This window comes from Sebastes fasciatus, chromosome 21 (genome assembly GCF_043250625.1).
Source record: "Sebastes fasciatus isolate fSebFas1 chromosome 21, fSebFas1.pri, whole genome shotgun sequence".
Taxonomy (NCBI): domain Eukaryota; kingdom Metazoa; phylum Chordata; class Actinopteri; order Perciformes; family Sebastidae; genus Sebastes; species Sebastes fasciatus.
In genome coordinates this window covers 15,364,807-15,391,390 of record NC_133815.1, presented here as the reverse complement: position 1 = coordinate 15,391,390, position 26,584 = coordinate 15,364,807, and the positions used below count along the sequence as shown (strand labels likewise).

The following is a 26,584-nucleotide window of genomic DNA, read 5'->3' as shown; positions in this document are numbered from 1 at the left end:
TGTGACATCATTTAGCTACAGAATGTAGCCTGTGTGAGCCGGGCTGTGCATCAAAGCAAGTGTAACAAGGTTTCGGAGATGGGTTTCGGTCAGCCGGCCCCAGTCGCGGGCCTGCTTAACAAGGTTATATGTTTAGAACCCAGGAGCTCCCAAGTCCTAAAGGTTGATATGGACAATTAATCATAAGGCCTGTCCATTGAAAACACGGAGCCCATTCATCCATGAACCCATTGTAGGTTTATGTTTCTTAACATGTTGGAACAACCTCCCAATTAAAGAAATCATAAAAAGTAGCTGTCTTATGCTTTAGTGAAGGACCAAGCTGGCAGGAGATGAGAAGTCTCAAAAGGAGGGTTTTATAAACCTAAAAATGAAGCAAACAATTTACAAAATATGTAACAAAGTTCTGGGCCCATAAAGAGGTCAACTAAATGGAACTCAACACAGGCTATGCTAACTTAAACCGAACAGATTGAACTGGCCTAACAAAGATAAAACTGATAAAACCACCAAACTGAAGACAAAGGGAAACTTATATAATATGTGATCAGACCATTTCTGAAACAAAGAGGTAACACAAGGACAGACACTACCAACTAAACTACAAGTAAAACAAAGCAGAACCATTATCATATATACATATTTTAGCAATTAACTAAAACAAAAGCTCCACCAAAATAATATATTCTAAAGAAATAATAAAAAAAAAAAAAAAAACCCATGATGTGGCAGATGGTACATTCTGATTTGCCACTTCTTGTATTTAGGAGCTCTTCTTTAGTGGGCCATCTTGTGCTCCGGCCTGACAAGATGTCCCTCCAGCAGCAGCAACCAGCAGCGGCACCCTCAGCACTGGTAACTCAGAGTTAATTAGAAATTAGAACAAACTTATCTAAAGACAAACTAAAGCGTGACTGTACAGAAGTTAACCAAATGTCCATGCTACAAATAGAAACTAATATTCTACCAACAAATACTAAAATTAAACTCGGAGTATGATGCATGACAAAAAAGCTATGTGTCATTGTTTATCTGTTTGCTTTGCTGATATATTTGCAAGTACATAAGGTCAAAAGGTCAACAAACTCAGTGAGGAGGAAAATTAACTATTAAGTGCAAACTATAAAGAAAAACTAAGGTGTGTGCACATTTAAAACTTTCCATCAAGTCACTAATAGCTGTTCCAAAGCTGGAAAAAACAGTAAACCAAAAATGCTTTAGTTATATAACGGATGCATTTTAAGTCCCACACCCTTTTTAAATACAATGTCAACCCTAAATGTTATCTTAGATACTGTCACATCTATCACATTTGTAAAGTTCCTCTCCCTGAAGCTATACATCACAGTGTTATATCACGCGTCAGGGGACACTTGTTGACTTTCTTGGCTGTAGGGGACAGACGTTTATGAACACAGATGTACAGGTGCTCCTCTAAGGCAAAAAATAAGTCTGAAATTCAGGGGCACTCCCTTTTTATCAGAGCTGCAATCAGTGCATGTGTTAGGCTATCTGTGCAATCCAAGTGCATAAGCAGTTTTTCTTAACTGAGATAAAAGACTCTTCTGAAGAACTGTGAGGATTTGATACGGGATATCAGTTGCGGAGCATGGGACCTATTTTTTGTAAGCAATAAAATGGAAACTTAGAAATGCTTTTCTTCCAGACACAAACCAGCAAGAGTCAGGAATAACATCTCCTGAGCCTAGTTTTATTTTGAAAATAAAACAGTGTTTTCAATTTAAAAACCATTTTGATACCCCTCATGAAGACAATGCCTAAATTAGGGCAATGATTTAGACAGGTCCTGCTATATAGTCCTACTCACACAAGCCTATGGTCAATGGATGTGTTATTAAACTAAACATAAGTAGAGCGAGTGAATATTTACCACAAAAGGCGATAGAGCTGCCGTAAATCTGACGATGTTATCTTAGGCTATTAGATATTTTACACAACTTCCCTCACAAGCAACGTGTTGCTGCTCTTCGGTTTGACTCCAGATGTTAAAAAATGCATGGACTACTTGTGGTAGAGTGAGAGCCTGCCTGTAGATTTCACCGTCACCACAGTTTCTGCTCTTCAGATGTGTGTTTTTGTCACAAAATAAGAGAATCACAACCTGCCCTGTGAGACTATATTGACTCCTCCACCCCCCCATGTTGAATCAGATTCTTAGTTTCAGTGGGACTATCCTAAAGACACAAGGGTTAGATGAAACTAAATAAAACATACAGATTCTGTTATCCTGTTTGTCTGGGGAGCTCTCATGTTTCCCTCGTGAGGCCATCATTGGAGGCGTAGAGTCCCTGTTTTTTTTTCTGTTCATTCACTTGTGTCAAAGTGATATCTGACATCACTTTGACGTTTGATGAATCTCAGGGAAATTATGCATCTCGCTTCTGTAATCTGTCAACTTCAAAAAACGCTGATTTGCCAAGAGGGAGTACTACATTTATAGGTCAGGGAAGATGACATACTGTCTCTGCAACTCTGTCTCTTTGTCTAAGAGAAGAGCAGAGTTTATAAGAGTCTTAGGAACTGTGTTCATATTGCAACTAATTTGCAATAGCAATTTATGTTCGCTGTCAACTTTTGGCCCCGACGTAGGAGGTAGTTGCAGGGAGGAAATTAAGCTCCTCCACTGGCATTTGTGCCTTCCCCTGCTGTGATGTGTTTAAACATTTAATGTTTTGTCAGAGATCTTTATCTTACCTCAACCATGTGTTTTATTTGCCTAAACATAATCAAAAATAAACACATATCCCAATTTAGTTTCCACAAGTGTATATTGAAGGGACATTTTTTTTTATACTTTACAATATTGTATTATATGTTGTCCATAAAAAATGTAATTATGTTTCCCCCAAAGCATACAAAGCTAATACAAGATAGTTTATCAATGTTATTCTGAGTGACCCAAGTTGCACATCCATTATTGTTTTGTTTACTGCTCTCTTGTTTAAAACAGGAGTTGGAGCTTGTCATTGATTTGACTGACTCAATAAAATAAAACAATTTGTATTATAGAAAGAAAACTGCTTGGGTTGTACTGTCAGCTTGTTAAAACAGAGCAAATGAACCGCTCTTTGATCCTGCTGCGCTGTTATTCTTGCAGAAGAAAGTGAATTTCCTGTGGTCTTACGTGAGTGACCTCGCAGACCAGAACCAGGTGCTGGTTCAGACCATCGAGGATCTGCAGAAGGAGGCCGACTACAAGGATTCCAATCGGGGAATGAAGCGTCGCACCTCTGAACGCATTTTGGACGTAAGGTTTTATAAATGTGTTTTTATAGAGTAGATGACCCAGTATCGTTGTTTTCATTATATCTGTATTTTACCATATTCTTTATGGTATTTTTTTCCTTGTTGCATATTTATGTCTTCAGGAGAACCATACAGTCAGAGTTTCAATACATAAAGACCTTAAGAATATTTTTAGAGACATGTTACGCATCGTTTACCCACAGTGGGACATTTTTTTTTAATACTTACAGTATATTTTGGAGCATGGGACCTACAAGCTGAAGATACCCACGACTCCCCTTGTGTGTGCCCACACATATATGAAACAAGAGCACGAAATACTCATAAGCTCAAAGAAAAATGTGGCTCAGCTGTCCAGGTGAAACCCTGCAAACCCATCTTATATCCTTTGGATATATACAAATACATGTACTTACTTTCATATTACCTTCCTGTTTAACCAGGGCCATTTATTTAGTATTCTGCATAAAGCGCAGAAGCATATGTCAATAGGATGAAATGCCTACTCATAAACACCATCTATACAAATATCAAACAGGCACAAACACAGCCGCATTTATTCAAAAGAGAGGAGACGAGAGGGAGGGAATAACGGCTCGCGGCTTTCTTTTCTATGCTGCAGCATCTATCTCCGAGATCCTTTCTTTGTGTGCACCTCTCGAGGCCAAGGCCTCTTCGTCTTTACAGAATCCAATCGGTAGAGATCACACTGAATATGGTTAACAGTTAAGTACATGAAAATCCCTCATTGTTTATTCTAAGTAATACCTGTATAGAATAATGGCAATATAGAGCCGTGCAACAGTTTTCTTGCTTTTTAATGGTAGAAAGAAGGGCTGTCGATCGATTCAAATATTTAATTGAGATTAATCACGTGATTGTTCGTAGTTAATCGTTTATCTGTTCAAAATGTACCTTAAAGGCAGATTTGTCAAGTAATTAATACTCATATCAACATGGGAGTGGGCAAATATGCTTACTTTATGCAAATGTATGTATATATTTATTATTGGAAATCAATTACCAACACAAAACGATGATTATATTGTCCAGAAACCCTCACAGGTACTGCATTTAGCATAAAACAATATGCTCTAATCATAACATGGGGAAACTGCAGCCCAACAGGCAACAACAGCTGTCAGTGTGTCAGTGTGCTGACTTGACTATGACTTGCCCCAAAACTGCATGTGATTATCATAAAGTGGGCATGTCTGTAAAGGGGAGACTCGTGGGTACCCATAGAACCCATTTTCATTCACATATCTTGAGGTCGGAGGTCAAGGGACCCCTTTGAAAATGGCCATGCCAGGTTTTCGTCACCAAAATTTAGCGTGTTGAGTGTTATTCAACCACCTTCTCGACAAGCTACTATGACAAGGTTGGTATCAATGGATTCTTTAGGTTTATCTAGTTTGATTTTCACATGATGCCAGTATCTTCACTCTAGCTTTGCCAGCTACAACCTAAAAATCGCACGTTGCGTTAATGCGTTAAAGAAATGAGTGGCGTTAAAACAAAATTAGTGTTAACACATCGCGTTCACTTTGACAGCCCTTGTAGAAATTCTTCGCTGAGACCTTGTGTTAAAGATACATCGATGTCTTCAGGATAAACTGTGTGTAAACTAAAAAAAGGAGTCAAGCAGAGACCGGCCCTTTGTTGTTATCTTTTACGTTTGTGGCCTTCTGGAGGAAACCATAAATTATCATTCATTCTTAGTGGACTGGAGATGGAAAGCTGTGTGCAAAGACGCTGTACCAAAATGTTCCCCTCTCCCCCCCAAGATAGCATCAAGGCAAAGCAGGACTATAAAGACATCACCACTTGAAATAGTGACCTTAAGGTATTGTTCCATTTCAGTTATAGCCAGGCTTCCATCAATATTCGCTCTTCTGAGTGGATTTTGCACACAGAAAAGTAATTATGGCCTTTTATACATCAAAGTACTTATCTGCTATTACGGAGAAGGTCAGAGGGCTAGCTTTGTGTGCTCTCTGCACTGGTCACAAAGGTCACGATAATACAATGCTTTGCATTTCTCAACGTTCAAAGCTGTCCATTTTTAACTTTCATCATCCTAAAACTTAATTTCCTTCAATGACATTGCATTAGCAACACCAACAAAAAAAAAATAACTGCATACCCCCAGTTACTTTTCCATACGACTTACTCATGTGCCTTCACTGAATAGGCTTTAGAGTATGTACATTTCTTTCAAACCATAGCACAATACATGCACACTGAATGGCCTTCATTAGTTTCCACATGTGTTATTAACAGTAATTGAATTGTAGGCCAATTTATTTATCTCTCTCGCAGATAAAAAAAAAATACAGCAAACGAGAGGAATAGTTGAATTGGTGTAATTTGGGAAAGGACATTCTTGTAGTTGCTAAGAGTCTTCCAGTTCATCCAGTTGCACAATTTTGTTATTGTTCGTGTGACAACAGCTGCTTCTTTTGGCAGCCGAAGAGACGCGGTAGTGCGAGGGAACATAAGAGTTTGTAAGCCGTGCCATCAACCCATCTTCTGAGCTTTTGAATCTCCATTTTCACCCGTCTTAAACAATGCTCTCACTGTCTGTTTATGTTACTTTGTGTGTTTTCAGAGTCCAGATTGGTAAACAAATACAAACAAATGGACTGCTTCACTCAACAGTCTATTAGGATAGCCAGGGGACAACAGTGTGTTTCTGCTCTGATGTCCATAATGTGAAATCCAATCAAATGAAGAGCATTTAGAGCTACTTATGGACCGTTCCACCATGTAAACGATGCAATGAGCTCTGTAATAGGAGCTTGGCTAACGTCTGATTGAATCGTAGTGTATGGTCTTGTTGATGCACAATAGGGTTGAACCGTAATGGACACTAAACAGAGTTTGTTTTGTGGTCATAATATCATGAAATCCAAGGCTTCTCTTTTCTAGACTGCTGTAATTAGCCTGTTGTCTATTTGTCATCCATTGGCAGACGGATGTAGCATCATCGTGTTCCCTGCATACAGTATAAACTGGAATTAAACAGTACTTTGTGAATAATACTGGAAGTCTATTTTTAACCCGTGGTTACAGGACAATACCTTCAATATGCATACGTTCAGTTAAATATGGAAGTTATAGGAGAATCATTTTAAACTTCTCTACTATTAATAACCAATGTCTACGTTTACATGCTCAAAATATTCAGTTTTTTTGCCCTTATTCCAAAAAAGACAATATTCCTATTAAGCTGTTTACATGACTAATGAAAATTAATATTCCAGTTTAAATGCAGCCGATTAACGTAACCGGTGGCGGACTTGTTCGACAGTGCGAACACAGCCTCCCTCTTTCATTCCTTCAACCACATTCTTGAAAAGGTTGGTGTTGCGATGCAAAAACCTGTTGATATCTAAGACTTTCATAATGTTTAAAAGTATGTGTGTTTCTCCTTCTGACCACAAATGTGGGCTTTTCTTTTGGAAATGCATCTCTGCAAACTGTCAGCTAGTTGGTTTGTGTACAACACACAGAGCTGGCCGTAAACTGGCAAGAGGCCATCAGGCTGTGTGTCACAAACTGCCATAAAAACACCCCAATTGAAATGCATATTCCGTATGCGCTGTATTAGGGCTGTCCCGAATATCATTTTTTGGGCTTCAAAATTTCGGTGAGAAATATTCAAAGGTATTCGTAGCTTTGCGCTACAAGCTAACATGTAGCTTCTGTATGTCCGTCTCCATCTCCATCCCAGTTTCAGTGCCCAGGACCGACAACAAACTACGACATTCGTCTGAGAATAATAAAATGGTAATTGGACTTGCATTTATAAAGCGCTTTTCTAGTCTTCCTACCACTCAAAGTGCTTTACACTACATGTCAGCATTCACCCATTCACACACACATTCATACACTGATGGCAGAGGCTGCTAAGGTGCTAACCTTGCCCATCAGGATCTAATCTGAATACTCATTCACACACAACAATTTGGGGTTAAGTATCTTGCCCAAGGCCACATCGACATGTGACCCGGAGCAGCCGGGGATCGAACCACCGACCTTCCGATTGGTGGACGACCTGCTCTCCTCTCTGAGCCACATAATAATTAATGTTGGATATGAATAATGAATAATGTTGTGGGATTATTCCTTATTTTTTGGGCTATTTGGGGATTTATACATTATTATTACATACTTATATATATATATATATAAAAAAAGTAGCATTCATTATCATGGGTTATTCTGGATTTTGAAGGATGTAGATGTATAGCTGGTTGTCCCAGTGGCAGCTGAACTCTAAAACAGCATTGTTTAATCCGTATTAGTGTTAGGGTGTAGACTGCCAGTCCTTGTGGTGCCAGTATCAGTTTCTATTAGCTTTCCAGCCAGTGAAAAAATGCACGGAAAACGCTGAACTTTCTTTGTGTCGTTCGGTTACAATAAAAAGCATTATTATGAGCGCAGAGTTTTTGGAAACGTCCTCATAGTAATTTCCTTCAATCGTCTGGGTTACACTTTCATTGGACGGTCATTTTGGCAGCTTAAGGATTAGTAATCATATAACGCAATAAAATTGTCGCTTTATTGATCTCTGTAGAAATGTTTTTTTTTTCCACTTGTGTTATTCCAGGCAGGTCAAAGGCACAAGGGCAGCTACAGAACAACTTCTGGAGCTGGCAGGGATTCAGTATCTTGCTTGAAGACACATTTGTCGGTCAGACGGTGGTCTTATGAAGGCCACTTGCCTTTTATAAGACATATAATTAGGAAATAACCAAGCTAAAAGTGAAAATGTCAGTTCATGTTGTTGTATTCTTATAACGGCAGGCTGCAAAATGGTTAGAATGTTGATTGGTCGGTGGTTGTATGTCAAACTCTTTTGTCCAGAGCTCGAGTTTGAGTAGGAGAGAGATCAAGTCAGACTTTAAAGCTGAAGTACGTTGGAGCAAATATGATTAATAAAAGTTATTTTTATAAAACCATCACTATAGTGACAGTAGTACATGAAACAGTTAACCTGAAAAAAATCATGTCCCGCTGTGTCCTCCAGTACTCTTAACGGCATCTGCAAGATTTCACAGACCGGAGGAAAACAAGCAGTAAGAGCTGATCTGAGGTCTGCCGTCCATCTGCTGTCAATCACTCGCGAACTCCGACCAAACGGTCAAACTAGGCAGCGCTGATCAAATATGAATCAATATTCTGTTACTGTAATGCCTATTTCTCGCCTCAAATGTTTTCAGAATCATCTTGTAGTGAACGGTTTAGCTGTAAAATGAGAAAGTTTTGTGAAGCCGCCGCCATTGTAAAATCTGTTGAAGGAACGCCAAGTACCGGTCACATGACCGGAGCACAGCCAATAGGAACGCTCTCTCAATTAAATGACCTGTGATTGGTCAAAGTGTCCCGTCCCGGGCTAGATTTTTTAAAGCCTGAAAACAGAGCCATAATGAGGTGCAGAAGTCTAGTTATGTCTCAGAAGACTTGAATTACAATATGCTGAAAGGTTATTATGGAATTTTTGCCCAATGATGCCAAAAATATGCTACCTACAGCCACTTTAACAATGTTACACAACACATCCAGCATGCTGGTCACATGCACAACCTTGATGTGTGAGTCCTATTGGTGGGAATCACCAGAGGCCCCACGATACAATATTATCATGATACTTATGTCGCAATGCAATCTTATTGCGATTTTAAACATTCTGCGATATGCCGATAAGATATATTACGATTTACTACCTTTTTTCAACTGCAAATTATGCAGTTTGTCAACACACAATATGTTTTATCTAATAAGATAAAGTTTTCACTCCGTTCATTTCAGAGTTTTCATTCGCATATGTTGAGGTCAGAGGTCAAGGGGCCCCTTTGAAAATGGCCATGCCAGTTTTTCCTCGCCAAAATTGATCGTAAATTTGGAGCGTTATTTAGCGTTCTACCCAACAAGCTGACATGACATGGTTGGTACCAATCGATTCCGTAGGTTTTCTACTTTCATATGATACCAGTATGAGCGGTGGGATTATTAAGTGGTAAATAGTTTATAAAATAAAAGATATTGATACAATATTGCCATGCAAAATATCACGATACTATGCTGTATCAAATCTTTCTTTTCCGTTATCTCTTGGTCCTTCATGTCTGTGTTCGAGTATATCATGTCTTTTGCATCCATCAGTAGGCATGTCTTTGTATCTGTTGGCTATTTTTCAATTTTTTTTTTTTTTGTGTGTGTACATTATCTGCAGATTGTCTGTTGGGTAGATTTTTTAATTCCCAGAGTTTAGCCCCTGGCCTGCAGGGCAGTACGGGGGACTGTGAAGGCCTGAGAGGGATCAGCGTAGATCAGAACAGATCAGTAGGGATCAGCTGGGATCACTGGCCCTCTCTTTGATCCACTCATCCTGTCATCTCGCTATTCCCACACAATTCTCAAATTATTACCATACCAGGCATATTCAAAAACACCCACATGTTAGTAAACACATTTTAGAGACTGAAGATGTGTGGTTCTCTGTTGTGCTTAAATTGAGAACATCCCATTTTAGCTTCCCGTGTTTATGAAACACAGGGTTAACAAGGAAGACCTAATTTATTTTGTCTCATTTGTATCCGAGAAATGGGTTATAGCAAGTGACGACTACAAATGTGCTAACTGAATGCCGGGAACATCTCCAGCTGTGATGAGAGTCTCCAATTTTTTCGTGTGTGATTCAGAAAGTGACTATTTATGACATTCCCTATAAACCACAGAACAGGGGCTATTAAAAATGCCCAGGAACCAAATGAGAAAATTGGTCTCATGACTTAATCCGTGCTAATGAGAACATCATTTTTCCTGTCATATGGCGCAACCCTCCGTGGTAGCACTCTTAAGACCCATTTCAGCCAAACAGTACATAAAAGAAGAAGTTATGGCGTAAGCTGTTGGACGAAAACTTTTCCGGAATTAACAAAAACAGTCCTCTTTTCAGAATGACCGCAACTTTTTTGTATTCATAGTTCACAAGCACACATGCAGATCAGCTTTAATGTGTTTCCATGTCAGAGCAGTGCCACAAATACATGTATACCCTTTTTCCCAGCAAGATTCTAATAGCGTTATTGATATATTTTATTGGCTACAACTGATTAAAAACAGAATTAGGCTGTCTATAACCTTCATGCTTTGGACATAATGCAAGAGAAGGAGTTGCTCCAAACCTGGCTGACCCTGTGTAGTAGTGACTGCCCAGCTCAAGGCAGTGAGAGAAGGTGGAAACTCAATTCAGGTCTGCATTAAAAACAGTCTCTGAACTGTGTGACCTTTATAACCCCCCTCCTCTCTCTCTCACACACACACACATATACATGAGCGCGAGTGAGAAAAGAGAGAGCAGGGGAGGTCAGGGGGTTGCGATGGTTGACTATGCTAATGCTGTTGTTAATGACTTTGCTGTGAGTGATAATTGATCGTCTTCATTACCATATTAACTTCTCTGCCCCCACCCTTCCCCAACCCCCCAGTCTCTCTCTATGCAGTAATGGATGCCCCCGTTTGATCCTTCAAATAATGAACTAATTAGCTTAATTAAAATCAATAGAGGTGCCAATACCAGGTTAGACATCTCAGGGATGCCGTCTCTATCCGCAGGGGAAGGAATTTTTCAGAAAGAGAGGGGTGAGAGAGGATGGATGGATGGCCGGAGGTAAGAGGAGCAATACATAAACAACAGGAAAGGGTGGGAAAAGGTGAGGAGCAAGAGGAAGAAAAAACGAGACAGGGGGGACAGACAGAAAAAGAGGAAGTAGGTATTCGAAAAAAGAGATATCCAAAAAATAAGGTGGGTATGTACAAGCGGACAAAGAAGAAGTGGGACGATAGGAGTTGTAAGTTCAAAGATGGTAAAAAATGCAAAAATGAGTGGACAAGGGCGAAGACAAGAAAAGCACGAGGGAAAGAGACAGAAAATATCCGAGGAAAGGAGGGAGCCACAGAGAGGGGGGAACTAAACGAGAGAGAGAGAGGGCGAAAGAGGTTCCTAATGCTGATTTATGAGTGCTTGACGGTCGTTAGCTGGAATAAATGGCTTGTAGGAGTGGCTGCAGCATTACTCCCTGTACAGGATACTAAGTGCATTGTAAGGTCAGCCATAAGGCCAAACTTACATATGTAGTGCTCTGCCCTTGTAAACCTTTGTTAATATATCAGCCGCAGGATGGAACTGTAACTAGTCCATCTGATACACCCGGATGACTGTGACTCCCCAACCTGTATGGTAATCATTTTATTTCACTTTGATTTTGAGAACAACCCAAACATGAAAAGCACCTCCTGTGCTCGGTGTGAATGATAGCGCTGAAACGATTAGTCGATTCATTGATTAGCTGATTGCCAGAAAATGAATCTGACAATTTTATTAACCCATTTATCATTAAATCACTTATTGAACAAAAATGTGCAGGTTCCAGGTTCTCAAATGTGAGGAATAGGTGCTTTTCTCAGTTTTATATCAATGTAAAGTGAATATCAGTTATGGACAGCCAAAAATAAGCAATTTGAAAATGTCACCTTGGGCACCGTAAAACTGTGATTGGTATTTTCAGTTTTCTGACATTTTATTAAGTACATGATTAATCGATGAATTGCAAAAATATAAACGGGTATATTGGTATTACCTCACTAGGTTATAAGTTATGCCCCTTTCCCACTGGCCAAAAAACACACCAACACCAGCTAACATCTGGCTTTTGCTTTCAAAGGGAAAGATTACAGTCGGCATTCATTCCCGGGACAAATGACTCTGCAGTGGTCTTTGATGTTTTTCGACTCCAGCTCATGTGCGATGCTATGTGACGCGTGATGAAGTGAATATATTATAATAAAAAATCAACAGGGATTTAGACAATTATTTAAATGTATTAACGTACATTTATTAATGTACAAAACATACAATTAAAATGCTCTCTTCAAAGCCAACAGACTCCAGTCAGACAAGAGTAATTTTACCTCGCTGATCATCGAAAGAGACTTCATTTAAATGTGACAGAAACAAAATAATAGTCATCAAATCTGTCTTGTTAGTCTTACTTCTGTTCCAACAATCACCAATGCTGGTTGGTCAAAATAAACCCTAAATTCACTGAGCTAGATGTGAAAAGAAACATTACATTATATGCGCTCCTCAAAGACTCCATTGACAGAAACAGTCATTTTACCTCGCTGATCATTGTAAAACACACTTCATTCAAACTCAAATAAACACCCCTCAAAACCGTCTTTTTTTAGTCTTTCCACTGTTCCAACAATCACCAACTCTGGTTTGAGAATTTGAAAGAGAGACTGAATAAGTAACAGATATAAATAAATAAGTAACCACCATAACATTCTCACTCTTTACTAACCCTGTTTTCTGGTGCATTTGTGATGTTGAACACACCAGTAAAAGAACAGAAGGTCATACTTGTCTACTGGCAACTTGTACATGTATGACAGGCAATGGGAAAGGAGTCTATCGCCTGTATTTAGCAGATTTTTCCCGTGTACAAAACCCTGCATATACGTGCTAATTTTGGTGGAAAAAGGGTATAAGGTTTATATGAATTGGTGGATTTTGTGACCACTTGAATCCCTTTACCATCAAGTCTTGCACCGCTGTTATAAACACAACTCTGCTCTGCAGACTCCCAGATAGGACAAATATATTCAGAAGATGTCATAAGAAAGTCAGAATGTCGAGTGAAAGATGGAATAAACTTGTGTGGGTATATATACTATATATTTATATATAGGATGTTATTCGATGCCATACAGTATCTTTTCAATATGGCATAGAAAAAAAGCCTTGAATGCAAGGCTGTGTGTGTTTTTCCTGTATAGGCTATCATCATAGTTGCATCACTTTACACTTGCATCAAGCTCACTCTGGACAAAACTAGAGTCCACATGTTTAGTACACACTCACTCTAAACATGTAGCTCACCCTTGACATAGAACGAGATGCTGGCATGTTCCTTCCAGTCACCATCACCGCGATTCGCATTATTCTGTTTTTTTTTCATTCTTCGCTTTCTGTTGTGATCTGGTGACTCACGCACAAACACGTTCCTGCTTTTGTTTTTTCTCTCCGCTGTTGCCTTCAGTTGACCTAGCTGCAGACAAAAGGGACGGAGGGGAGTGGAAAAAATGGAATGATTGTGTAAATGGATGGCTATTTTCAGATAGAAAAGAAACAAGAAAAGTGAGGTGGGGAAGAGGAAGAAAGAAAAGAGCAGGGAAGGGTGATGGGCAAGTGAATGAGACAGGAGATGACGAGAGGATGTGACGAAGATGGAGGCTGCAAACAAAAGCATAGAAACGAAGGGGGAAAAAAAGAGGAACAGTGACAATGGAGGAGAGGAAGTGAGCCCATTGTTGCTGTAATAAGTTTTCTTTATTTGTTTCTTTCTTACAATATAAGTACTGTATGCAGTGAAATTAGTCTCAAAATGGTTATAAATGTGTATTACATGATCTACAAATGAAAAATATGATTTGCAAATGTGTATTTGTGTGTAGTTTTGGGTACTCACAAATGCCTTTTCCCATCTACCGACAAATACCAATCAAGTTGAACACATGTAAACAGTTTTATAAATGCATACATCACAACCTGAATAAATATTCATATTTTACATAGAGATTTTTGTGGCGCACCCTATATTTTCCCTGATAATGCAACACTGAGAACAACAAATCTGTGTTGAAATCAGCAGAAGGAGAATTGGTAACGTTACGTAACGTAACATTGGCTAAATAATAGAGATACCAACGTTAACGGAGGTTCCATTAAATTACATTATGATGCGTTCAAGCTCTGTTCAGTCAAAATGATTATTGGGCGAAGGTAAATCATAACGTGGTCTATCAGCTTAAAATACATCATTAAAACTACTAATGCCAAGATATACAGTATATTAAATAGCAAATCAGAATAATCAGAATCATAATCAGAATAATTTGAATTGTGTGTTTTTATGCAAATAACCACTATAGATGACAATAGCAAAGTACAGTACAGTGTACAGTACCCTCCCATCCCTGAAAAATAGGGCTTCCCCGGAAGCTACAGTGTAATTCAAACACTGGAATTTACCATGCATACGTTTTTTTATGTAAAACATATTGAACATTGAATGACACCAGATCTAAAATGAGTGGCAGACAAAAAAATACTTGCCTGCCACAGTGACAGGCAGTGAAAAAAGTTAATTTCAGACCCTGTCTACAGCTATTGCTCTGCTACAGTATGTTTTCTACTACTGTCTTTTCTCCAGTGAACAGATCCACAGTGACTATTCCACATTCTTGCGTTTCTGTACTGGAGACTGAGATGTGATCGCGTTGGAAGTCTCAGTACTGCTTGTTATAGACGGAGCACCTTCTATAAGAACGTATACTGCATATCTCTGTTCTGTTTGTCTTAAAATTGAGTGAGAAAAAAACAAAGTTGTAACTAAGATGTGACGCAACATCCATGTAATGCGCTTCTCTGTTTCTCTCACTTTTCTGTTTCTCTCATTCATACACTCTGCTGGTTTTGACCATTACTTTAATAGTATATTTCCTCAGCGCTCTTTAATGGTATAGTACACATAAAAACACACACACACACACACAGACACACACACACACACACACATAGAGGCACGTAAGCCCTCCCTCTAACAAATGAGTTTACCGTGGTCATAACCTTCACAGGGCTCATTATCATAGATTGCAGGCCTTTTCATAAAGCTGAGACCACTGGTGACGGATTACTAACGGCATGGACACACACACCTACACGCACACACACACCGTGATCCGTAATGAGACCTTATTCCGGACACCCAACCCAGCTGCCTGTAAATTACAGCCGCCACTCCGCCATACATACTTAATCAGCTAATGTTGTTTTATTCCTTATTATTAATTTGCTCCTGTTTCTGATTTATCTAAAGCGCTCTGCATCACACCAATATTTTGTCTCCTTTACAGTTCAGAGAGGCAGAGAAAGAGAGAGAGAGAGAGAGAGAGAGCGAGTAGGCCGTCCGTGTGCTTATTCATGTACTTAGGGGATTGCATCGGTAATGAATGGACTGGCTGTTTAGGCATACACAACACAGCCTACTACTCACCTTAATAATGTAAGCAGGTCGTAACTCCTGCTAACCCAAGGGTATATAAGGCATGCACACACAGACACACACACACACTCACACTCCCAGCCTACCTGTATTAGCCAGTGACCTCTACGTGTGCCGGGTCGTCTCACTGTCACATTGCAGCTGCATTGGAATATGAATGTTTTGTGATTAGGGGAGAAAATCTTGTGTGCCTTTTGTCTGGTTGTCTTTATGTATGTGTTGTTTGGGGGACACAAGCCCACTGTATTTGAATTTATAAGAGATACTACACAGTATAAAATCATTTAAAGGTGCTTTTGATAATACTGATAACATTCAGTCACTAGATGTCGCATTCTCCCGCCCCGGCTCCATTGCATTTACTTCACAACAAGTTGTGGCCGGGCACTTACCTTCAATCTCTGCCATTTATCTGTTTTTTCCCACATGAACTGATGACCGTACGTGATACCAACGTCGTTTTACTCTTGGCTCACAATCCTTGTTAGAAGTGGGAACCAAACGTCAGATAGCTTCCAAAGCGATAAACAAAACATTTATTTTGGACCCGCTTACATTTTTAAAATGATTAATTAACAATCATAATCATTTTTTTCAGGAAAAAAACATACTTTTATACGGCACCTTTTTTAAAGGCTCCGTGGATTTATTATTATTATTATTTTTTTTTAAATATTCCCCATCATACATCTGTTATCAATAAGACCTTTAAATTCATAATTTGAATCGTAAATACTGTTGGATTTATAAGGCGTTAAAGCCACTTATTGTCTTCACATTCTCAGAAAAGATTGTACAGTGGAGTCAAGAGTGAGGTAGAGGAGCTTAACAAGTCTCTCTGTGTTTTTATCGTTTGTTGTTTCCTGTATTTTAAAGTGGTGTCCTAAAAAAGCAACTCGTTCACTCGGCAGACATAAAGGTAGCCAGTCCGCCTGCATCGTGCATCAAATATTAACTTCACATATATTGGATTCAATCTCATCTCTCCATCCGCACCAGCTCCTCTTTTTGGATGCTTTTTGTGTGTTCTTGTGTGTATATTTCTGTAAACACACGATTGCACACATACCCATACTTAACACTAGCATATGCATAATTGAAACACACACACACGCGCTCACACACAGGGGCTGCGTGTTGACCTGTGAGTCATCGCTGTCCGCATTGATTTCCTTTTTCCCGGAGTGACCCCTGTCACCACGGCGATAGAGTGGCCGATATTTCACCAGTACTGCCGGGTCTCTCTCTTTCTCTCAAGCCCCCTCTCTCTCGTCCCTCTTTCTGTAAGTCTGACTCTTCATCATACCTCTTCTCTTTGTCCCTGTCTCCTATTCCCATATAACGAAAAAGCTGGGTCACCATAACTGTTTACCTCTCTTTTGAGATGATTCATTTATATTCTTTCTTTATATTCTCTTTTTTTTGTACAGATATAGTATGAATTGACCTCACAAACAATAATTTTGACCCGTATTTTTTCACCCGTCCTCCACAAACCAATCTTCAGTCAGAAAGAGACACCGGGTAATGGCAGGGTTATTTGAGTCCAAGGAGTTGTACTGTATCTGGGAATGAACAGAAGACTGTGTGCGTTTGTGTCTGCGTGTACGCTTTTATCTATGTACCACGCTGTCTCTTCATATCAATGTCCTTCTTTCAGATCAAGTGACCTCCTCTGCTACTTTTGCGTCAAATGTATTTTTTTTTTTTAAATCCCCCAAAGAGGACGTCTAAATGATTAAGTCATTAGAGTAATCAGATTTCAAGTTTTATCTTCGATTCTTTCCCCTCGATTTGATACTGTCAGCTTTTTGATTTGATTTGGGTGATTTGTGTGCGATTGGCCCTGTTTTGAAAATGAGCAGAAAGCCTTTTTTTCTTTCACTGTTTTATTAATTTGTTCTCCTTTTTCCCATGATGCTATTTTTATGTTGCCATGGTCAGCAAGATGCAAATTCCAAGCAATTAGTCCGGGGCGACATACTTCACACCTGTAATCCGCACTGTCAAACTTCATCACAGCTTACAGCACTTGAGAAAATCACTTTTAACAAAAATATTTTCCTCTATTGAGCAATGTCTAATTAATAAGTAGAAGTCAAAGTTGTGTAAGTGTGAAAATGTAACACTCCTTGAGTATGTCAGAGTAAGTTTTATTTCAGAAAAGCAAGTGTAGAGTATATTTTCCCCCCTTTATACCATTATATAACGTAGATTATATTACTTGGGCTCCATACTTAAAGCTGTACATTACATAGTCTCCATAACAAAATGAATAATCATTGCTGCACATGTGACTAAATAATCTGTATGCCATTTTCTATCTCTCCCAGGTGTCTGAGGCTGATCTGAGGACTTTGTTGCTGGATGAGCTTGTTGGACCTGCGGCTCACATCCCACACAGGTATGTATAGCCTAGTTATAGCTAGACGTGCTGTATGGCTGACTTCTAATGATTACTAGTTATTCAGCTTACCTCCTCATCAACAAGGCCTTTTTTTTTCCCCAGGAAAAGTTTACTCTTAATAACTTCTTTATAATAACTTCATGAATCGACCACACACACATACACAGGTCCCCCAGTGTAGAGAGAGGTAACGGAGTTGGCCTCAGGGACTCTGTCTCTCCTCAGGGAGGTTGAGCTCCTCGGGGAGTCGCTGGAACACCACTGTCCCCATGGCAATATGCAAATCCCCATATGATATTTCCCACCATGCAGCGCTCCAAGGCCCCTAAAGACTTGTTCTGTTTCTACTTTAGACCTTTCTGGAAAGACAGATTTTTTATTTTAAGTTTTCACACATTTTGACAAAACTAATGAAAGGAGCATTTTCTGAATCTAAATCGTCCTGCTCATACATATGTACCTATTCCAGATTTTTCCATTGTGAGCTAGACACCTGGACTCACCAGACCAGGGAGAGGTTTGATATTAATATGACTTGAGTTCCAGTAATCCCCATCGTTTGCTGAAGCTACAGTTACCCGGTGTCAATCTGAGCACATCCTGTTTTTGTCAGTCAAAACTATCCAGCAAATAAAACATTGAAATCAATTCACCATGCACTTTAATACGACTTCTTCACACCAACTTTCCATTGGTGTCTTGTACTGATTCGTATCATATCTTATGAAAAGTTATTCATCATTTTTGTTGCGTTTTCCTACGAATGTCCAGCAACGCGTGACGCTCGTGTCAATTTCCTCTCGTCTTTTCAAAATAAACTCCCGTCTTCACAGGAGACCACAAGGCTTAGGCAACAAGTTAGGTTTAGTTTAGGTTAGTTTGGTTTTGGAAAAGATCGACTTTGTTAGGTTTAGGCAAAGAAACTACTTAGGTTTAGAAAAGATTGTGGTTTGGTATAACATAAAACCATAGGTGGCGTAGCTTAAGTACGATAGTTACGTGACAAAAACTACTTAAGTTAGGTTTAAGAAAGGTTGTGGTTTGGGTTAAAATAACTCCGAAAGTGGCGCAACTTAAGTACGGAATGTATGTGACAAAAACTACTTAAGTTAGATTGGAGAAAAGATGATGGTTTGGGTTAAAATAACACCGGAAGTGACGTAACTTAAGTACGGAAATTACGTGACAAAAACTACTTAAGTTAGGTTTAGGAAGAGATCGTGGTTTGGGTTACAAAACTGTGGAAGTGGTGTAACTTAAGTACAGAAATGATGTGATAAAAACTACTTAAGTTAGGTTTAGGAAGAGATCGTGGTTTGGGTTAAAATAACTCCGAAAGTGGCATAACTTAAGTACAGAAGTTACGTGACAAATAAATTAACGTTGACTTCTGGTTTTACACGGAAACACCGGTCTCCTGCGCCCCGACCTCCTCCCTTCGTGGCATTTCTCGCTTTATATACTTCCTGGTTAACAATAACGTGGATTACATATGATTTTGTGGGATATAAACGAATTACAGTGCATTCATTTTCATAGGTTTAACTACGAACGGTGTATGAGAACAGCATGACTGACAACATATAGATTTCTGTCAAATACTACATTCCGGAAGTTGACATTGTAATGTTAAGTGCGATTACACGAAATAAATCAATTGATTTCCAGACATAGGGATAATATTGCAGTCAATATTGTTTTTTCAGAAGCTGTCATATGAAAACTAAGAACACATCCAAATATGGTAACCAGACAGTAGTTTGACAGCCCGCAGTGCAGCCAATTAAAGCAACGAGCGAAGCAGGAATCGGTGGTCTGGCACAATGTGGCACAACTGAGTTTGCGGCTGTACGGGGTTTCTTTGCCGTTCCCGCGAAAGGCACTGAAGGGCGTGATGGATCCTCAGTCAGCGTACTCGCTGTCAGAGACGCGGGGATTTGCATCACACCTTGAGCGTTTTAAATGGCTGCACATATAATAATAATAATAAAAAAAAAATGAAATGAGTAAATCAGGTCTCATGAAATGAAATGACAGGCAGGTTGAAACAGTGGGTGAGTGTGTGTGTTTCTTGCCACCAGCGTCAACATTAAACACATCAGATTGAAGCCACCCTCCAGGGTAGCATCACTCAGCCAGGTGTGTGTGTGTGTGTGTGTGTGTGTGTGTGTGCATGGTGAAACCTAAGTCTTTTATCTACTTTTCCATTTCCTCTGGTTTTTTGTTTATCTACAGCTTTATTTATATATTTCTGCTGAAATGGTGCACAGAACACACACACACACACACACACACTCACACACACATTGATCTATCGATGTATTGATGTGTGAGTGGGTGTCAGTTTTTTTATTTCCCATCTCCCTCCAATTTTTTAATTATTTTCCCTTAGTATAATCTCCTGCAGAGTTTTTTACACTTGAGTTAACTTGAGTGCTGTTTTCCTTTGCCAAAAGCAGTCAAATGCTGGAAGTTAGTTAGGTAAAAAAAGAAAAGAAAAGCTTTGACAGAATATCCTGATTCTCATTTGGGAAAGGTAGGAACTTAACTTATTTCACACTCCGGCAGTATCCCTCAGCGTAACTGCTCTAATTCAACTCCAAACTTTTCTTTGTTAACAAAAGTGATAAGATATTTAAGCTTAGGAGACCGGAGGTTCATTATTGTTCCATTAATATGTTCCTCATGGCTTTGCTTGTTTTTCTATTGTCCTGCTGTTTATCCGACAGTCTCTCGACTCTTCCCTGACCGTTTTCTTCTTTCGCAAGGACAGTAGTGGATGCACATTACTTTCTATCTCGGTCTCTATCTCTCCCCTCTCTCTCTCTCTCTTTCTTTCTCTCTCTCTCAGGACGGGGAGGAGGATATGTCTCTTTTTCTCCATATTGACTTTCCCAGGTCAGGCTCCTCTTCTCCTATTAGGCCAAGCTAACTGATCAATACGCGGGCCTGGTGGGCTGCTGTGTGGACATGCAGACAGGCATACACAGCGGGCCGTGCCCCGGCCAAGTGCCACGCTCATTAACACACACACACACGCGCACACACACACACACACACACACACACACACACACACACACACACACACACACACACACACACACACACACACACACACGTACACATTTACCCAAACACACACTTTCATAAATAGATTTATACGTAAATTTCATAATGATACAACTGACTGCACAAACAATTTCTAACAATTCCTACAATCTGTAATAAAAAGTCACAAATCTGAACACACAACTGATGCCTTAATCAATCAATCAATCAATCAATCAATCAATCAATCATGTATAAACCTATAAATCTTCATCCAGTTGGTTGCTTCTCTGTCAAATATGAAGATGCAACAAACTCCTCCTCTCCTCTTCTCTCCTCTCCTCTCCTCTCCTCTCCTCTCAAACCTTCTCCTCTCTTCTCCTCCCCTGCTGTTTTCCCAGCTGGTGAGTTGTGACATCTGCAGTGCTGCATGGATAAGCAGCTGCCAGAGATGGAGGGAGGGAGAGGAGGGAGGGAGAGGAGGGAGAGCCATAGAAGACAATGCAGGAGAGAAGTGATGAGGGAGAGGAGGGTGCCTAAGGGAGGGATGAGGGGCACTGACAACCAGCAACAGTTAGGTGTACAGCAGGGGGAGACAGGACGGTGTGTGTGTGCGCATACGTGTATACGTGCATGTCTGTGAATGTGTGTGTGTGTGTGTGTGTGTGTGTGCATGGCAACATGCCAGGCGGTGCCATCTGGCTGCTTGACAGAGCTCTTCTCATTAACAGGGAGGTTAATTGCTGTGGCAGCACCCAGGCTGTGTCAAACATCACCCTGGGGACACGGAGGCAACAGACGATCTACATGTTTGTGTACGCACGTGCACAAACGTGAGTGTGTGTGTTTGAAGCATTTAATGTGGCACTGGAAATCTTAAAACGCTTTTCTCGACATAAAAGTGGTTAACAACGACCTGCAGTATATTAGCCCTGGCATGTGTCGAGGGCAGCGTCGGGGACCTGTGTCCCATGTGTGTGTGCATGCATGCATGTGTGCGTGTGCTTGTGCATGTATGCCAGGCTACATGCATGTTTATGTTATTCTTATGAATTATGTCTTGTTGCTGTAATGATGTAGAAAGAATTGGGTTTACAGAGCCAATGTCTATAGCCCTGAGGGCAAACACACACACACACACACACACACACACACACACGCACACGCACACGCACACACACACACACACAGGGCAGGGGGAAGGAGTGGCAATTTGCATGTTATTACTGCATATTCATGACTAATTTTGTTAGCCTTGCCTAATAGGCCTGAGTGACAGCTTGAGATATCGAGAGGCTGCTTTAATATCACACACACTCACGGTGACATGCACACACACACACACACACACACACACACACACACACACACACACACACACACACTCGTCACATTCACTCGCCCTGCTCTCTCTGTCCACGCAGTAATCATAACAACACTTAGGGCTCTAAATAGGAATTCCCTGTTCATCAGTTGGTTTGACATTGTGTCATTTGTTTAGCACAACTGCTTTATTGTATAGAACAATATAGTAAATCATATAGCCTCATTTGTTACATGCATAATCATGAGCTAATGTGCACGCACATGCACGCACACATCGAACGGCACGAATAAATTTGCATTTTGACTTGTTGCAGGTCAGAATGTGTTGCATGTTTGCATATTTATCTTCCCAAAAAGAAGCCAAACACTATAAAATACGACCTCTACTAGAAAATAGAACCTTATGTACCATTAAGTAATACAATGTATTCTTATTTTCTTCTATTTTTTAATCATTGTTGACTACATATTAGCTTGGTGCATTTGTGCGTTTTTTAAAAAGAATACTTGGCGAAGACAAAATGATGTTCCTTATCTCAGCTAGCGAGTGTTTTCTGTAGCACACATGTACACACTCGTACACACAGCACTCTAAACCCACTGTGCAGGTGGAAATAAGGATGAAATTGGCTGCAGTTATTTTTCATTCTCTTTTCGATTTTCAACTTGTTCCCATTTCAGGCCATTCGTCTCTAAAGAATCTCTCCTAAATTTGGGGTGATTTAAGTGTTTTTCCACCGAACCGACAGGGAAATAAGTTTTGAAAATGCTAATAAACAGACCAAGCTTTTTCCACTCCATCTAAAAGGGCCCTAAAATAATAAGAAAAAACATGTTATAATGCAACTGTAGAAGGTTTTATCCTTTTGTAAAAGTTGAGGATTGATATTTGTGCATATATTTAGGGGAAGATTGTCTTTGTCTACACATTTATTCACCTATAAAGGCTTCTGGAGTACACACGTTTTTTTGTACGTTCTTTTTTTAAACAGATTTTCTTAGTGAAATGCTCAGCAAAGTGATAATTCATAACAAAGGAACTCTGTAGTTAGAGTGGAATAAAAAAAAAATCAAGTTCCCATTCTCCTCTAGACACAGAAACCGACTATAATCTAAAGACAGTTTGTTCACTCTCCTCTGTGGCTTTTACTCCATTTGACTGAAAAGTATTTTTTTGTTTTTCCTGAAGTGAAAGATTTAACTCTCAGCGCTCTCGATCCACTCACATGTCACTTTTGTCAAATCTTGCCTTTCCTTCCCTGCTTGGTGCGAACGTGTAGACACGCTTGATCAAATGTGAGTTTAACATTTTTAATCTGCGCAAAGTTTCATCAGAATAACTCCTCTCATGAGGCTGGTAAATATGAAATTGTGTGTGTGTGTGTGTGTGTGTGTGTGTGTGTGTTTGCCTGCACGTGCACTGTGTGTTTGTGAAGAGTACCGCACAGCGCCGTGTGATGTGTTCTCTTTTCCTTTTTTTCCTCTCCTTCCATCTTGGGTGTGTGACAGCTGTCACTGGTGACTCAGAAGGTGTCTGGGCAGAGTTAACATATTCTCACCGCTGGGAACACACACACACACACACACACACACACACACACACACACACACACACACACACACACACACACACACACACAGACACACGCACACACACAGACGCATATCAGCTCCAGTTGCTGTCACCTAGCACAAATTTCACCAGGCTCAGCATCTCTTTGCTGCTTTTGAATTAGATTTTTTTTTCATGAATCACATATTACACTGGATACACACTGCATGCTGTTCACATAGCAGATTATTTATTTATTATTTCACGTTAGAGAGCTTTACATTAATTAATTAAAACATCTTAATTAACCATCAAGGTTCAGTGTGGATTGTCATTTTAATACAGTAACAAGACTGGCCTTGAAAACAACGATATATACGTGGCCATATGCTGTGTTTAGATCATATTATGATACTTAGGCTTTCAGTTCTGTAATTAAGATCACATTCTTAACATATCCAATACATATACTGGAAATTGTACCAGTGAATATATCAGCAACTTATATAGTATTACGTTACTTGTGCAGTGATGCTATAATTTCCCCTGCTTTTCTTGTAATTCCTCTCCCTCCTTTTCTCTGTGTCTTTGTGCTTTAGTACTGGTTCCTTGATCCAGATTGCATCGGAGTTAGAAGACCTGCAAATCCAGTTGCAAACCAAGGACATGGTCATCTGCGATCTGGAGAAGGAGCTCGGAGAGAATCTCCAGCAGAAGCAAAAGGTAATCAACTTGATTTGTCCTGAATTGAGCTTATTATAAAGGATGAACTTCAGGATTACACCACAAAAAATGTCATCAGGATGTTGTCCAGCCTTTTAAACCTCTGCCTATTGGTTAAGAAATCTTTCCTCTGTTTCTCTAATTTAATTGAATACAGTACATTGCATACACCTACATACTGTTGTTCCTAAAATAAGTAAGCCTGCAATGTAAACAAAGAAACTACATCTTATCATTTCAGCAGATTTTTTCCCCCACCACAGTTCTAAGACTGCCTACACAATTACATGACTTGTTAAGGTGATTTTTTTTTTTTTTTTTGCAGCGTGCTTGTTATTGTTTAGAAGCCTGTCTGAGAGGAGGAGAAGTCTTTCTTTTTTTTTTTTACGATATTGGTTTGGCAGCTGTGCTGGGAGCGCTCCATGTGCAGCCAGGTTTAACAGGAAGCCAAGGCGTGTGTGATGAATTACCGGCATATCTCAGAGCCCTGGGTAACAAACATGGCGTCGCCGGCCGGGATTAAAAGGGAGAGTTTTTTACGGCCTTCCCACACCTCCTTACAGGGTGTCACTAAATTATACCCACTGCTGTTTTACTGTCTTCTGTGGCTTACGGTTAAGGCGCACGTAAATACACACAGGCTTGCAGAAATGAACACACACATGCACGCACACACATATTTGTGCTTGTGGTAAACCCGGGGCTTGTTGGTTGTTTATGTGTGTGTTGGCTGGTTACTGTTTGTTTATGCTGCTTGTGAGTTGACTCATTAATTTGCACTGCCGCTAATTAGTGGTTTGTGTGATTGCAGAGCATAAGAGAAGCAAGCGGAGTAACTGGAGCTTGTTCTGTTAATCATCTTTTCAACAAATGTTGATATAGCTTTTCATTCTGCTGGTGTTTCCGTTTAACTGGTACGTCTGCAATGCAGATGCGCGGAGAGATCTGTTGGCAGAGACTCTCACACACACACAGCCTTAATAAAGATGATTGCATCTTTGTTTGTTAGCAATAAGCCAGTTTCTCTTGTATACTGTAACTGAATACATTCCCAGAATCTGACACCTACTCTATGAGGCCCAATTAAAACAAACTGTATACATGTATTTCCTTTGAATTTGTCAGTGTAGAAGGTTTTCATCTGTAATGATATATGAATTACTAACATGGTTGCAGTGTGTCATTTACATAACACATACCATCATCCTCTGCTTGACCCTGGGTCTCCTCTGTGCAGTCTGACCTCATAAATAACTAATAAACATGAGCCTAGTTTAAGACACAAACTGTTATTTTACTTGAAAGTGACTAAATATAAATATTTTAATAAATTATATGGCAATCTTCCATAATTCTATTCTCTTTAAAATGAGATATTAACAATTTATATAAAAATTTTTTTTAAATAGTTTAAGATTATTGCATTTGTGAAGAAGTAATCGACAACATTTCTGAAACACACACACACAAAGATAGTTAGTCACACTCACTGAAAATAAATGTCTTCCTTTTGAAAGAATCTTTAACGTTTAAACTCCTTCGTGGCCCAGAGTGCAACACAGGTGCTGGAAAGTAGTGAGAGGCTGGTGCACCTGCAGAGCGAGCTCTCGTGTCTGCAGCGGATCCAGAAAGACAACATGAAGGAGATCGCTGAGAAAGACGTCTGCACCACCAAACTGCAGGCTAACGTTGAGCTGCTGCAACAAGAGGGAGATGACACACGCGCTCAGGTGGGTTGAGGCTCACGTGCATGCGTTGCAGTTGTGGAAGAAGTATCCAGATACTTACGTTGTTGTATTGGTACTTTTACTTAGTAAAAGTGCTAATACACCAACGTAAGAAATACTCCATTGTGTGTTTGTTGTATTTGAGTAGTGCATTTAAAATCATATTTAAGTAAAGTAAATAAATGTACTGTAAATAAATATTACCAGCAAAATATGCTATATAGTATCAAAAGTAAAAGTACTTATTCTGCCGTAAAATGACTGATATGTTATTATATTATATTTATTATATACACATAATGTTTTTATGCTAAATCTTGACCTGAAAAATAACTCGAAAGTACATCTGTAAAATAAATGTAGTGGAGTAGTATGTAGGTATAAAGCAGCAT

General features: G+C 39.6%; 1 protein-coding gene across 1 annotated transcript in view; it reads left to right on the top strand.

Annotated features, from left to right (window-relative positions):
• LOC141759347 (uncharacterized) overlaps window positions 1-26,584 on the top strand; it is a 110,764-nt gene that overhangs the window by 2,042 nt on the left and 82,138 nt on the right. Inside the window, exons 2-5 of the mRNA XM_074621341.1 lie at window positions 3,119-3,268; window positions 17,741-17,811; window positions 24,342-24,465; window positions 26,016-26,195. Of these exons, the coding sequence (XP_074477442.1) occupies window positions 3,119-3,268; window positions 17,741-17,811; window positions 24,342-24,465; window positions 26,016-26,195 (525 nt within the window). The remainder of the gene's footprint in view (window positions 1-3,118; window positions 3,269-17,740; window positions 17,812-24,341; window positions 24,466-26,015; window positions 26,196-26,584) is intronic.